General features: G+C 34.1%; 2 protein-coding genes across 2 annotated transcripts in view; both read right to left on the bottom strand.

Moving 5' to 3' along the window:
- The window catches only part of LOC105396078 (beta-1,4-N-acetylgalactosaminyltransferase bre-4-like), a 153,903-nt gene extending 146,152 nt beyond the window's left edge, over window positions 1-7,751 (bottom strand). Inside the window, exon 1 of the mRNA XM_038116771.2 lies at window positions 7,455-7,751. The gene's annotated coding sequence lies outside the window, so the exon portion shown is untranslated. The remainder of the gene's footprint in view (window positions 1-7,454) is intronic.
- Window positions 7,752-9,349: 1,598 nt separating this feature from the next.
- On the bottom strand, window positions 9,350-15,332 carry LOC119693475 (sperm flagellar protein 2). The gene is made up of 2 exons (XM_038117062.2): window positions 11,881-15,332; window positions 9,350-11,624 (listed from the first exon to the last, which is right to left on the bottom strand). The coding sequence occupies exons 1-2, from the start codon at window positions 15,213-15,215 to the stop codon at window positions 9,578-9,580; spliced, it is 5,382 nt and encodes a 1,793-aa protein (XP_037972990.2). The 5' UTR covers window positions 15,216-15,332; the 3' UTR covers window positions 9,350-9,577.
- Between the last annotated feature and the right edge of the window lie 148 nt (window positions 15,333-15,480).

The raw sequence follows: 15,480 nt of genomic DNA on the forward strand, positions 1-15,480 counted from the left end.
AAGTAATATTGATCTTGACCTTGAGACCTTTGACTGATCGGTGACAGCCACCGACCGCCCAAATTGTTTTCGATTATGTGTCACATGATATTGATACTATTTCTTTCGAACAAGAATCAAAATGCAAGTGCTTTGTTTAAGGCTCGACGATTCAATGATTCGGGTGTTTCCGGGAATACGACAGTTTGCGAAGATTTGCATGCGCATTATTAATATGGGAGAACTGTAAATCTAAGTAAGCATAAACTTAAGCATGAATTATTGGAATCATACTTGAGCAACAGAACTCAACTAGTTGACATAAATGGAGTGCGTTCGGCTGGCTGTCCTGTCAGTATGGGTGTTCCCCAAGGCTCGATTTTAGGACCATTCTTGTTTCTTGTATATGTTAACGATTTACCGTTTTTGGTAGATAAATTATGTGAGATAGTACTGTTTGCTGATGATACTTCACTTATATTTAAGTTGAAGCGACAAGAAGTCAATTTTGACAATGCAAACAGTACTCTTTCCATAGTTGCTAATTGGTTCACTGTAAATAATTTAGCTCTTAACTCCAAGAAAACAAAATGTATTAAATTCACTTTGCCTAATGTAAGACAAGTAGAGACATATTTGACATTGAATAACGATAAGCTAGAGTTAGTAAATGAAACGGTATTCCTGGGTATTACAATTGACTCAAAGTTGCAATGGGGACCCCATATTGAGAGGATAGCCGGTAGATTGAGTTCTGCAGCTTATGCGGTTAGAACCATTAGACAGTTAACAGATGTAGATACAGCCAGGCTTGTGTATTTTAGTTATTTTCATAGTGTTATGTCTTACGGAATTCTATTGTGGGGACGAGCGGCTGACATTAATCAAATCTTTGTTCTGCAAAAACGAGCAATTCGAGCCATATATGTATTAGGGTCTAGAATTTCATTAAGAGATACGTTTAAGGAAATAGGTATACTAACTGTTCCATGCCAATATATTTATGAAAATATTATGTATGTTCGTAAAAACTTAAATTCATTTAGTAAAGTAGGAGCCACTCACGGTATTGAGACCAGAAAAATAAGTTGCTTTTCCCCACACTCAGACTTTCGAAAACAAACACATCATTCATGGGGAACTGTATACGCTTTTATAATAAATTATCAAATGAAGCAATAAACCTTACTGAGCAAAAATTTAAGAATTATGTTAAAGCTACATTATGTAGTAAAGCTTACTATAGTATAAATTATTATTTAAACGACAAAAACGCGTGGTCTTGTCCACCTCAGCTAAGGCTATTGAAAAAATGAAATGGATATAGGTACTTAAGTAAAATTGTAGGTACTAGATATAAGTAAAAATTGTAATAGATTATAAGGAAAAAGTTGAAAAGATGCTCGAGGAGTTTCTTTCGCCATTTCTTTCCTTCTCAATGACGGGGCCTTTGTGAAATGGTGGTAGATGACTATCGACAAATAATTGTAAAATTTTACGTCGATTAAACCATTTGAATTTGAATTTGCCTATGTCCAGGATTGGACGATTACGGACTGATAATGGATGGACAAACTTAAGTTCTGCTCAAAGATTTTTTAGATAATCTTCTTCAACGTTTAGAAAGAGCTGAAATAGAGTTGGTCACCGTGGTACCCAGCTACCCAGGCTCACTTTCAGAAGGGCTAGTACGGGGTGCATTTAAGACGTGACAAAGGTTCTCCGTCGCGCTCGCTCTTGAGGCTGCGCGATGTGAGTGAGCGCGATGCAAAACTTATATCACATCTTAAATTCACCCTGTGCTACCAGCCCAGGTTCTGCACCGGACGCAGGTACAACATCATATCTTAAACATGAGCCATTCCTCCACCCAAAGGTTGCCTGGAAGAGATCGCTTTTAGCAATAAGGCCGCCTATTGCTTTAACTCCACTGTATAGGTAAATTGTTATTTGTGTTATTTTTAGTCGATAAAGTAGTATCCTATTCTATTGTAACTATCATTCTCGAGAAGCGAGTTGAATCGACGAATTAGTTTCCTATATTGTAATGGTATTCCAGTAGATTGGATTTGTAGAGTGCCTAATACAATCAGGTGGATCGGTTCTGTAGTTCCTTATGTCTGTCGGTACTGAGCTAGGTTTGTGCCAGGAATACAGATTAGACTAATTTAATCGCCAGTGTTACCGGCACGTAATCTTTTACTCCATTCTGTGTAGGGTAGGCTAACCCATAGACTTATTATATACTATACTAAGTGCCAATTTCACCATTCTCGGTTATCTAACCGACAGGGATTGAATTATAAATTAAACGTCATCTCCATATAAAATTCATGACATATGTGTCAAAAGTTAACCATTACTCCCTGGTTATGCTCTAACAGAGAATGGTGAAATTGGCACAAAGTCTATGGGCTAACCGGATCATCTAATACTTTTTGTGTTGTTGGTTATAAAATATATATTTTATAAGTTTAATAGCATGGTATGGTATACTAGAGATAATACTGACGAACGGTTTATACTATGATAAAGACTGATTGTGGATTAAATAAATATGACTTACTAGTCTTACTACAAACAGAATTTAAAAAAAAATGCATTGGAGGTAACAATTCTGAAAGCATACAATTTTTTTTAGCATTTTTTTTTATCTAATGATATCTTATGTTTTTGTTATCTTATTTTCCACATTCAAAATTTAAGATTTGACATTAGGTAAATACTAAATTTTAAATGTGTGTCTTTAACCTTTAGCAGCCATTAGTTTTACTACCAATAGCTAAGAAGACAAAAGCTGTGGTTTTGGTAGACAGGGTAGAAATAATGAAACAATAGATGGAAGATTAACCTTGTAACCAAATGGTGGTTTAGAGTCAGGATCACTTAAAATTATGTTTGCATACCGAATTGGGAGCAACCGCAGACTCCCAGTAACCAATCACTCCATTCCATCGGCATTCCATTGGCCAATCGCAATGCAATGCCGATGTAATTTCAAATTCCTTTGAATTTGAAGGTATGTTCGCTCGGTAAAGTTCGCTGCACTAATTGGATATCGCCCGAAGACCGATTCTACTGATGACACTAGTATTATAAAGAGTGGAGGCAGTGTGTGTATGTGTGTGAAACTACTGAACCGATACCTTTTCCATCAATCATATTTTTCGAATTGGGTCTATAGTTTTAAAGCAGCGAAATAATATTTCTCCATTATAATGCTACGGCATCCAAGAGTGCTATAGGGTATTTCTTATTCTTATAAAAAATACTGTCTTACGTAAGAATCGCCTAGCTGGAAGCACTCATAGTTGTTAGGTATGAATTAAAACAGTAAATCATATTTTTTATCATACAGGCAAGTTAATTATGCATTAAAATACATAAGCCTTGTATTTATAGATATCAATATCCCCCCCAAAATGTCACAGCCGTGCGATGTCCGCTCACCGAATTACTCAACAAAATATTTTTCTGGAATTAATTGGTGCTTTTTCAGACAAAAAAACATTATATAATCATTTTATATGCAATTAACTTATCACAATACATATATTTCATGTTGTTTAGCTAAGTAAGTTTAAACCAAAACCTTTCGTAAAGTTTGTCTGATGTTTTTTTGTCACAGCCGTGGCTCGAAATATTTACACTTGAAAAAAGGGTAGAAGTTTGCGACACGTATCTGCTGTAACTATATATTTTTCTGCTATATCAACACTGTATGACCTACCCTTTCTTGGCCGGCATGAATGGTGGAGTGTAAATGAATAATTTTTTTTATGTTTTATTTTATAAATTAACACTCTGAACCTGTCCAGACCGTGTTCAAGTTATATAAGGTAAGCTCAACTGTATTGTCAGTTTGTTTTTCGTAATTTATAACTCAAACAATGTACTTACAGATAAAAGTAACAAATTGCAAAAATAATGACGAATTTTAAAATAATGTCAGGCACGGTGCGAAAATGTCACAACCATGGCAGTCACAGCCATAGCTTTCTGAGGCCATGGTCGTGACATGTTTTAACATGTCACATCCATGTCGAACATGGATGTGACGTAACTACCTAATAAAAAAAAATATATAGTTATTCTGAAGGCACAAACTTTAATTTTATTTCTGTGAAAACTTTGATTTGGAATATTGAAAATGAGATTTACGCCATCAGTCATAAAGTCGAATTTTAAACAAGGAATTTAAATTGTCACAACCATACTTTCACACCTCATTTTCTACCCCTTGCAAAGCCTGTTAAGCTCGATTGAAGATATTAAAATTCATTATTTTCAATACACTTTCCAATAACATTAATAAAAAAAAATTAAAAAAAAGTTTTAAAAAAATTTTTTTTTTTTGTTTTTTTTAAGAAATACCCTATAGGCTACTTTTTGTCCCTCGAATCCCATGTGCTCGCGTGGAAATGCGGGAATGCCAAAATAAAAAACAATCACAACAACAAACAGGGACCTCATCAACTGTAATTTCCACTTATAACACTATTAGTAAAAGTTAGTATGAACTATCCAATAATTGAGAGTAGGCACATGCGTGCAACATCTAGAATGTAGAGTTATAAACGCCTGATCATTCTATTAATAGCTTCGGTGTAACGTCCTTGCCGGTATATCTGAGTCAGGAACAAGATCTTTCAATTATTTACATTACTTGACCAATTCACACCTTGAGGTTACGACATTGGGGCCATTTTGCACTGCCGCCGACGCCGCTCGTCCTCAATGACTGGAAATCTAGAACTATCGCGGTATTTTCCACCTTTTTGTTCTGTTATTCCGTTGTATTATAAGCCTAGTTAAGCTCTCACTTACAGATGGATAAACTATTGTAGTTAGGTTGATTCTTATGTACTTATAATATTTTACTGCACAGTTATACTTGCGTATGTAGATAGGTACCTAGCTAGTTTTTGCCCTACGCTCTACAAGTGGAATACAACTATTTTATTTAAATGGCTTATCCTGTATAGTGAACTAGAAGGATAAAAAATATACGTTTGGAGACGTTGACGTTGCCTCGGCCGAGCATGCCTCGAGGTCGAGGCATCGCCACGGCAGTAAATGCCTAAAGGCCCCTTGCACCAAAAATTAAATCTAGATTTAACACTAAATCTAGATTTAATATGTTGGTGCAAGTGGCCCTAAGCTTGCGCCGCCGTCGTTCCTTCAATGTGAATGATGGCTCGCGTGCTAGGAAAGCCCAAAACATGCCTCGCCGAGGCAACCGCCGATAAAAAGGCTATGATATCATCAATTCTTATCATTCACAAATAAATCTCTCATCTAACTATGTAATACTATTTCGATAACGTTAAATCGTTTATTTATCATCAATCAGTACACAATGATAAGATTTAATAATGTTGTACAACTTCTGTCATTGATCGATATCTAAGAAGTCTATAAGCTACATGTATACGTACTTATATCATCAGCGCATTCGTATAATAAGGCATATTAAATTAGTACTGAGAGGAACTATATAAATATTAATGACTAAGTAATTGATGCATCAGAAAAAAATGCTCTAGAAAGGGAACCAAACATCGAAGGCGTTCAATTTCCTGAGGAAAGCACCGAATGGATCGATTTGTCAATTGGCCGCCGCCGCCGCCGCCGGCCGCTCGCCTAAACTCGATAATCCGTTCCATTAGGTACGTTTCCCGACGATTAATCGAAAACGTTTGATCCTAAAAATACTCTGGTTAGTTTTTAAAATAATTTTAGATCAAGTTGAATAATCTTGGGCCTATCGCGAAGTCAAAACGATGTACATAATTTAATTAGTGTCAACTTCAGTACAATTTGAATCCGAAAATCGTCGTCAAAACAACTTCGCGATAGGGAGTCTGATCTAATATTTTAAAGAGGTAGAATTAAGAGTATAGATCCCCTGGGGGCTACTCTTGCTTGGTGAAACACGAGAGTTGTCGTAATGTCGTAATCAGCGCAGCCGCGGCGGCCGCGTTGTTAATCTTTGTAGCAATTTCGTCAAGTAAAAGTATCCCCCTGTATGCCTACTATTGAGGACTTCATGAATACTTATACAATATAGGTAATTATATTAAATTTGCTTTCATATAAATTTTAAATTTATATAGGTACTTACTCAGAATAAAAATTAAATGTTACTTGGAATAAAATTATATTATTTTTCGTACCTATTTATTTTTAAACAAACAATAAATTTAATAAATACAAATATCTCTATTTAAAATGCAGATTTTATTAATATTTTAAAGGGATAAGGGTAAGGAAACACTGGGTAGGTTACATTATTCTGATCAGGATTCTGGAATCAGGGAGTTTGGGATGGGTACTGCAAAAAGAAGATGTTCTTTAGTAAAGATGGCAAATACTTCAGAATGAATGAACTAATACAGAAATTTATATATATATATTTTGAAAATATTCTATTTAAATATTCCCTATGGATATTTTTAAATTTAAAGCTTAATATTTTACAAATCTTAAGGGCACCCAAAATATTTTTACAGGTTTATACGGATTTATTAGATGTTTTGTTGTTTTTCACAATAAATAAATAAATCTATAATTATTATTACATAATGTGTTATCTAAATCAATCTAACCTTTTGCTAAATCAGTCACCTCATCACAGGCAGTGTAACCCTGGCAGAAGGTTGTTATTTAAGGTTCATTGATACTAATGTCTAGAAATCCAAACTTTAGATGTAGTGGAAATACTTTCATTTAATAATTTAGTTTGTATTATGTCTGTAAGGGAAACATGGGAGTCACCTGACCCCTAAAACATGTGTCTTTTCTTTATAAATAAGAATTAAAAAATAACCTATACCAATCTCTGTACAAAAACTAAACTGATCCATTGATTTAGTGCAGAGTGACAGAAAGGATAACAAACAAACTTTTATATTATAAGTATAAGTGGTATGTTTTAGTAATGTCTTCCACCTGATAACTGGTACAATCTCTTGTATCGGAGGCCAAGAATCACTCTTGGTCACTGAGCAAGTAATTAGTAAGTAAGAACACGGACACCCTACAACCATACAGTTTATGTTGTACAATTTAATAGCATCATAGCCTAGTTCAAACTTTAGACAGTTACTGTTGACCGCTGATAATGTCAGTCACAGAACAAGTAGTCTTGATGTCAAAATAACTATTACCCTTCCATTTAAAAGCAAGGTTGTTGTTTGCCTTTCATAGAACCAAGTTAAAGTTACAAAATACTAATATAAACACTTATAAGGAAACAAAAAGAGTTTGCAATAGGTACAAAGTTATAAAAACTGCAGAGAAGTATGGAAGTACTTTAACATAGGTACTATTAAAGGACAGATTAGTTGTGATGGTGTCTTTTATGAAAATATTAGGGAATTTCCAAATTTACTTAATGCCATAATTGTATACCTTCCAATATAAGGCGAAAATATTTGACTAGAAATTTAAGAAATGTGAATAAAATCACTTACCTTTTAAACCATTCAGTGTTATTTACCGCAAAACTCGTGCCAAAAACCGCAGTCTATTAAACAAAAACCAGTTATGGAAAAACTACACTATTGTTCACTAATTATTTCAATAAACCGATGTCCAGGAATAGATGTGAGAAGAACCGAAATGCGAATTCTAGAGTTTATTGTCAGTGAAAGTAAAATTTTCCGACTGCGAAGAATATTTATGATGAAAACGAGCAAAATTGCACAATCTACTCTCCTCTCTTCACACCGCAAAATTTCAACTGACGGACTGTCATCAAGGCGAAATCGGGAGCGTGAACTGTCAAACTCAAACGTCAAATTTAGGGTGGCAAGCTTAAAATTAAATTTTGCTGTAAAGGCTATGCAAGATGGGGCACTAAAGTGAAAACAGGTACATTATTTGAGAGCATTTCCGAGAGTTAACTCTATGCTCTATAGATTGGCAAGTTGCTTGGCGATCCTCCTTGCGGGGTGAAAGACGCGGAGGGGACGAGGTACCCAAGACGACAGCGGGTAGCGGGAGGGGTAGCGGTGAAGGGCAACGCGTGCACTGCATGTCATTTTTACGGCAGTCTCGGCCGCGCAGCCGAGGCAGCCACATGTCTTAATAGTCTGTCATAATTTGAGTGCGACCCACATGAGATCATTGATCCTGAGACCATTAGTCTTAGGATGAGTGTTGAGGCCTTTTTAATATTATCATTATATTATTATTAGGTATCTATAATTCGTCAACAAAATAACGTTAAAAACAACAAATCGTATAATGTCTCAATATAGGGGCTTCTTGTAGAACAGCGTACCGGATCAGTCATGCTACGCGGCTAAAGGATGGTACTGCGCAGTCAGATACGAAAAAGTAAACAACAAAGACGAAGAGTCCATATGACAGTGCGTCAGTTGTCAGTTCTTGTAACTAGGAAAGCAACCAAAATTTATGTGATTTAATGAAAGTAATTAATGAGCAAAACACAGAGAAAAATTACAAAATTGATGAAATTTTGAAAGAAAATGGTCATATCGTGCTTTGCCTACCCCCATACCACCCGGAATTAAATCCTATTGAACTTGTGTGGCGGTACGTGAAAGGCGAGCTCGCAAGAACGTCGATTGACTCTAACTTAGATAAAGAGATAAAAGACTTAGAGTTGCTTTTCTCTAATTATTCGCCTGAAAAGTGGAAAAATTGTGACGACCATGTCATAAAAAATTAAGACGATGAGAGTATTTAGAGTATTTGACGATGTATTGGACAGGTATGTTATTGTTTATTTATAATTTAATGTAAATTAAACATAAAATATTATAGGTGTACACTGAACTAATATGACTGGCGTACTCTAGTACATTATACTTCAAAGTAGGTATAATGTTTTTTGGTTTTTATCTTAGATTTATAATTGAAGTTAATGAAAACTTTGATGAAGATGAGGATGACGACGACGATGAACAAGTTCAAACAGAGAGTGAACATGAAAGTGTCATGGAAATTGATTTATTAAATAAAACACTTTTACATAAATAAATTCAAATTGGTAGATATTCTGAAGGTAAACATCCAAATTTTAATGCTGTCAAACTATAAATTTTAAGCTAAATATGACATTTACGGGAACACTCATAGAATAAAATTTTACTTACGTCAGAAATAGTTACAAGCTATCGCGAGATTAATCCGGGCACACTTTTCTACGTGTGTAGCATGTCTTGCTACCTCGCCCCCGCCACTTCTTTCACCCCGCAAGGAGGGTCGCCAAGTAACTTGCCACATTATAGTTTAAAATTACCCAGGTAAGGGTGATTTTTAAACTTGCACATTCACCAACATTTTACGAGGCTTATATTTATACCTAATAAGATGGGATTTATTTATAAAAAGAAGCAGGTGAAAGAAATTATTTAATTAAAATAAGGAGGTAGGTATGACTACCAATATTATGAACATTAGGTATAAGCATACATACATTTCGATAAGTATAATAAAATAAGGAATAAACAGGGTTATTGAAATAGGCTAATTAGTGTAAGGCAAATAGGGTGACATATTATTCTGAATTACTCCATAAAAAGTTTATTAAAATATACCTACTAATCTGTAATAGTTACCTATTTTCTTATTCAATGTGTTCTTCTTCTTTAGAATCCGGAGATATCTGTGTAATTAATTCAAATATCACATGATTGAAATCAACCAATGCAAACTTCTTTACCTTAAACAACAGTTTACAAATTGTCACTTCTTTGACGAATTTACTAATGTGTATAGTACCATCTACTGTGTCATTCTGCAGGATTGTCATTACTTGCTGTACTTGGTCTCGGTATGGTGTCTTTTTCAATTCCGGTGTAAGTACAAAGTGCCATGGTAAGCAGATTTCTAGAACCTTCCATATAACATCCTGATTTACGCTATAGGCTATATTAGAATCTTCTTCAACTGACACACTTATAGTTTCTTCGATTCCTTCTTCATAAACTTTATCAGATGGTGGTAATTCACAAGGATCGCAAATATATGTACTCAATACGTCAGGAGCAGAATGAAATATTTTAGACTCAACTTTCTTTTCTTTTGGCCTTCTCGCACTTTGTGATGACGAAACTTTCATCTTAGATTTATTTTTCTTCTCCATTTTGTTTGATTTCGATGTGGATTCAGCGTTTGTAATCTCCGATACAACGAAACCTTCGCAAGACTCTACAACATTCTCAATAAGCGTATCAATAAACTCTTTAGCACATTCATGAGCACATTGAAGACTTGCATCCAGATGGCGTTTTCTATTTATTTGTTTACAGATGACTTCTTCACATTCATCTAATTTCACACATGTCTTTTTCCCAGTAGCCAAGGATATAGCCATAGAAAAACCTTCAATTGGATCTGCATGTTTGCAAAATGCTAGTAGAAAAGCGGAATAATTAATTATATTGGGCGATATTTCAAATAACTCAAAAAGAAAATGCTTCAACAACAATTTTCGTAACTGAGCTCTACTATCTTCAGTATCAAATAGATCTTCAAACCATAATTTATCTTCCAGAAAATTATCTCGGCTGAGAGTTTCATTCGAGTTTTTATCCTGACATCTAAACATATGACGAGTTTCTAAAATCTCGTCAATGGTAGGGTATCGAATATTCATACAATATATAAGAAAATCCCTCCAATCGATGTACGCGGAGTCTCCAAATAATAGTTGTACTAATATTGGTATATTTTCTGGATCGAGTTTTTGCCAATTTTCAGGGAACATGGAGCCGTCACATGACTCTTTTCCATACATAACAAAGTCTTGGAGAAGGTAGACAAATTCCTGTTGAAGAGCCAGACCAGTTGGAGCACATATTTTAAACTGATCTCGAAGTTTGGCGAGCTGGCACATCCTAAAATCTTTGTCACTGACGACTTCTCTTTCGACTTTAGGAATTTCCGTCTCCAGTTTTTCAAGGCTTAGAATATTAGGATCAATAATTAAAGTGTCGTTTTCGAGTGTAACATTTTCATGAACTTTTTTTCCTTCTTCAATAGCATAGCTGAAATACTTGCAAAGTCGATCTATAGATTTTATTTCATTATTATAGCTTTTGTTAATAGTATTTTGAATGTTATTGAATGTCCTGCTCATATGATCATTAAAGAGTCTCAAATCTTGATTACATTTATTCTGTAAGGCGAAAATTCTCAACGATGCTCGAAACATCTCCCCGTTAATGCCCATAGTCCACTCATCTAAACATTTCATTGTGTTACTTATATGTGCCTCCTCTGGAGTTATTTCATCTAAGCCGGATAAATTTGTTTTTTTCTTATTGGTTGATGAAACATGTGCAAGTTCCAGGTATTCCTTACTTATCAATGCCCTGTAGTTATTGTTAGCATCATTAATATGTTTAATAGCCAGATTAACATTGTCCTCCAAAATTTCATAAAATGGATTATTTTGAGTATCCATGCTGGTGTCCGTCATTAATACATCAGTATACAAGGATTTTGCTCGCTTATAAACTTTATCTTCTACAATTTTTTTCATATTCGGAGAATCTTGTACGTCTCTTACAATCTTTGTGAGCTCTTTTGATGATATCCTATCACTGGCAGGTATATTTTTAATCATTAAAAAGTAAAAATCGTGCATTAGCTGATAACTCACAAAAAATCTGTAACAAACAAAAGATAAAACCATTTAGGTACCATATTTATTCGATTTTAACCTTAACATGAGTTGAATAAGAAATAGGAGAGAAAAATCTAGTCAACTTACTGTAATTTTGTACAAATAATATTTAAAGTCTATAATATAATGGGTTTTAGAAGCCATAGCATGGCCATAGCTATAAACTTATTATTAACAGTGAAAAATAAGTGATAAACTTGAAATGAGTTGATAACGAAAAAGTTGTTCAACTTACTTACCTATTTAATTCGGTTTGCATACATGATATATACGTATTTACTAAAGAAGTAAGCTCCTCAGCCGTCCAGTTATTATACACAAGTTCTTGTTTTTGACTTTCAGCATACTGTTTTCTCTCGTCAGTAATACTATACAGAACTGTCTGCAGTTCTTTAACTCGACAATGCCATTCAGCTTTGGCCACATTATTAAGTCTCCAATCATCTTCAAAGTCATTGTATTTCTTTTGAAATGCTATAACAAGCTCTTGTTTTAAGGACGACATTAAAACAATCTGATTTATTTTATGCATTAAAAAATTACTGTATGGTACTATCGAGTTTATAACCATGCGCTTAGCGAAAAAAAGTTCTTCTAAATCATCTATATATGCTTTTTCTGCCATTTCCCAGTAAGTAGCCATTGAAATAGCTAATGGTTCTGAAATTGGTAAAATCACATACTCCCAATCTTCATCACCTGGCAATATTTTTATATCTTCTGAAATGTTAGTAGATAATATTTCTTCATTATTTTCAGGGTTGCTTTCACCAACCTCTCCAAGTAACTCCTGAAGAGAGCCAGGTTCAATCAATTGTTCAAGCTCTGGTTCAATTTGCGGTTCAGTTTCCATAACGGAAGTTCTATGTTTCTTGGATTTCTTTCCTTTATTTGCCTTACCCGTAGATTTTGCGGAAGCTGATTTTGCTTCCGGTTTAACTGTTTTACTTTTAGCACGTTTATCATCAGATGACTTTAAATCCAATGTACTTAATACATTTTCACCAAAAAGTTCACGATGCTGGTCTAGAGGTATAGACATATCCCCAATTATATACCAGCATATTTGAGACAAAACTTCCCTCTGTAGGATTTCGTAATAAATACTGTAGTTCAAACCCAATATTGAATAAAATCTATCTATAAGTTCAGAATTTTCTGGAGTCAGATTCCAAATAACTTCTTCTTTGAGAATATCATCTGTTGGTTTTAATTTGATATAAGATGTAAAATAGCTTTGAAATGGTTGTTGGATTTTATTTTTATGAGGATCACTAAAGAGTCGGGATGTTCTTATCTTCTGGTATAAGTCATTTTCTTTATTTTCATGTTTCATAATAACCTCTTCCATATAAGTATCGTCACTTTCTTCTATGTTTTCTTGGTCTGGTGGTGCAACACCAGAAAAAGTTTCCTCTAGTATTTGAGCTTGGCGATACGACATTGGATAATTTATTATAACAAAGCCATTTATATCTCTTTGATTTTTGATATATTCACCAATAATTGCACATAGTAAATAATCAGTCAAAGTCTCTCCAAAACTTAAAGATTCATAAGTATATTTCCCAAGCTCTGCAGCTGTCGATAGTACAATATCTTCTTCGGGTATGGTTTTAGGCGTTTGAGTTTGTTTTGTGTTCGGTGGAATGGGACCTATAGGTTGGATTTCTTTACCTTTTTTTATGAAATCACCTTCAGTCATTACTGCATTTACTAGATCCTTGCTTTCTTTAGTGGGTGCTGCACTCAAAAGTTTATCAAAAGCAAATTCTACATCTTTACTTCCTACCATTTCTGCTTTGTAAGTTTGAAGACAAAAAATAATCGCAGTCTCTAGTCTAATAACACGAATTCTTCGAAAATCCAGCAATTTTTGTAATGGCACAGTTAATGCGTTGTCTGGTATTCCTCTCAACAGTGAACGTACAGGATATTCAGGAATATCCAAAGGCAATCTCGCTGGAGGATGAGGGTATTTCATATCTAACAATGTATAAACAACGTGCGCCATAATTTTTCCTCCTAATTTTTCAAATCTACGTTCTTCAGATTCAGGCTCAAAGTTTGGTATAAGTTCCAGTAAAAACCATGGTCCACTATATCCATGGTATTCATTGAACTCTTCATTGTTTAATGCTTCTTGACGGGCCTGTTCGAGTCTAAATATTTCATCTTCCTCTGGTATAATCTCCTCTTCATCTTCTTGGTCTTTGAAAATATCTTCCATAGAGCCAACAACATCGAAAATAGGTTGATGCTTAAAGAATGTTGTTTTCCATTCATTAATGAAATGCTTCGGGACATCACCTTCAAATATTTTTTTGTGAAAGGAATATATAGTGGCATAATCTACTAAAGCAAGAACAGTCTCATAGCATATATTGTAGTATAGCTCTTCTTTCTTTTTCTTTCTATCCGCATATAATTTCCTATGAAGTGCCAAATTTCTCTTTTTCTCAAAATCTATTTCTGTTACTTCTAGTCGTAACTGTTCTTTAATATTATCTAAAAATTGTGAGAATTGTTGATCTCTTTGCTCCGTAAACTCTTGCTCTGCTTTTATTCTACTTAAAGTCAAGTTCCGTGCCTGTTGTTTAGTTTCCATTATCTGAGTACACATTTGTCTTTCAAATTGAGATAACTTAATTACTTTTTTTGCAATTTCATTATCAAACTTTGTTTCCTCATCAGCTATTGATTTTTCCCATAAAGAACCGCTAATAACGTTTCTCATTTGTTCCTGGAACTCTTGTGAATCTGTCTTGTTGTTAAGTTTTGTATGTAAATGTTCCATATAATTAGATGCCCAGTCGGTATCAATAAGTAATCTTTTCCGTTTCTCTATCGAAGCATCTAGTTCTATCAATTGCTCGTAAGTATAGTTTTCAAATTTGCATGGATGTTTCATTGCAAATATATCTATATCTTTTTTATATTTTTTGAGTTCTGTTTTTGACTGATTTTCAATAGGTGTAGATACGCATTTTAGCGGCAATTTGGACTGTTTTAATGTTTCTATATTATTTTTGTATTTTGATCGTATGTAGTCGTATTGGACTTTTAATTTTTCAGCTTTCTGTTTTTGCCAGTCTATGAAATGTTTTTCATCTAAAAGGGGTTTTGACAAATCGTCTACGACAGTGTCTACTTCTTCTTTAACCATATCAACTTTAAATCTTTGCTCCATTTTGTCAACCAGTTTCGATACCACCTTTCTTTCTTTTTTTATAAAATCTGTGCGATCCCTTCGATCCAGGTGAAGAAACAACTTATAAAACAAACGAAGTAACGAAGAACCTTTACCCACCATAACATTATGAAGATCAACGTCAGATAAGTATATTTCAATATTATGCAACCATACATTTAGATACTTCCAATTATTTTGTACATCGTGAATATTATCACATGTTCTCATTAGGTAAAACTGCTCTTCAGATATCACTTTGTAGTTCAGAAGCAATTTTGCTATAATGTTTCCATCTTTCATCATTAGTCCAAATTCATCAGCTTCCCATGTTATAGTTTTTTGTAATCGTTCAGATAGCCATTCTTTTAAGATTTCAGCCATTTTCTGTTATTTTTATTTTCCTGGTAGGTGCTTACGTTTCTTTTAAATAATAGGTAGGTATCCATAAAACCAAGAAAATATTATTTTTATTGTGTCGTTTCGTTTGTCCATCATTTGACAAGTGTTTGATGGTTTGACCATAGTGTTTTTTTTCCTCAGTGTGTTTGACTCGTTTGACTTGATTCCATTTCGATCTCATTTTGACTTCGTAATTATACCTTCCATGCATTTTGATTCAAAACTCAAAGATAATGTCTTCCTCATG

Source organism: Plutella xylostella, chromosome 3 (genome assembly GCF_932276165.1).
Source record: "Plutella xylostella chromosome 3, ilPluXylo3.1, whole genome shotgun sequence".
In the NCBI taxonomy this organism is placed as follows: Eukaryota; Metazoa; Arthropoda; class Insecta; order Lepidoptera; family Plutellidae; genus Plutella; species Plutella xylostella.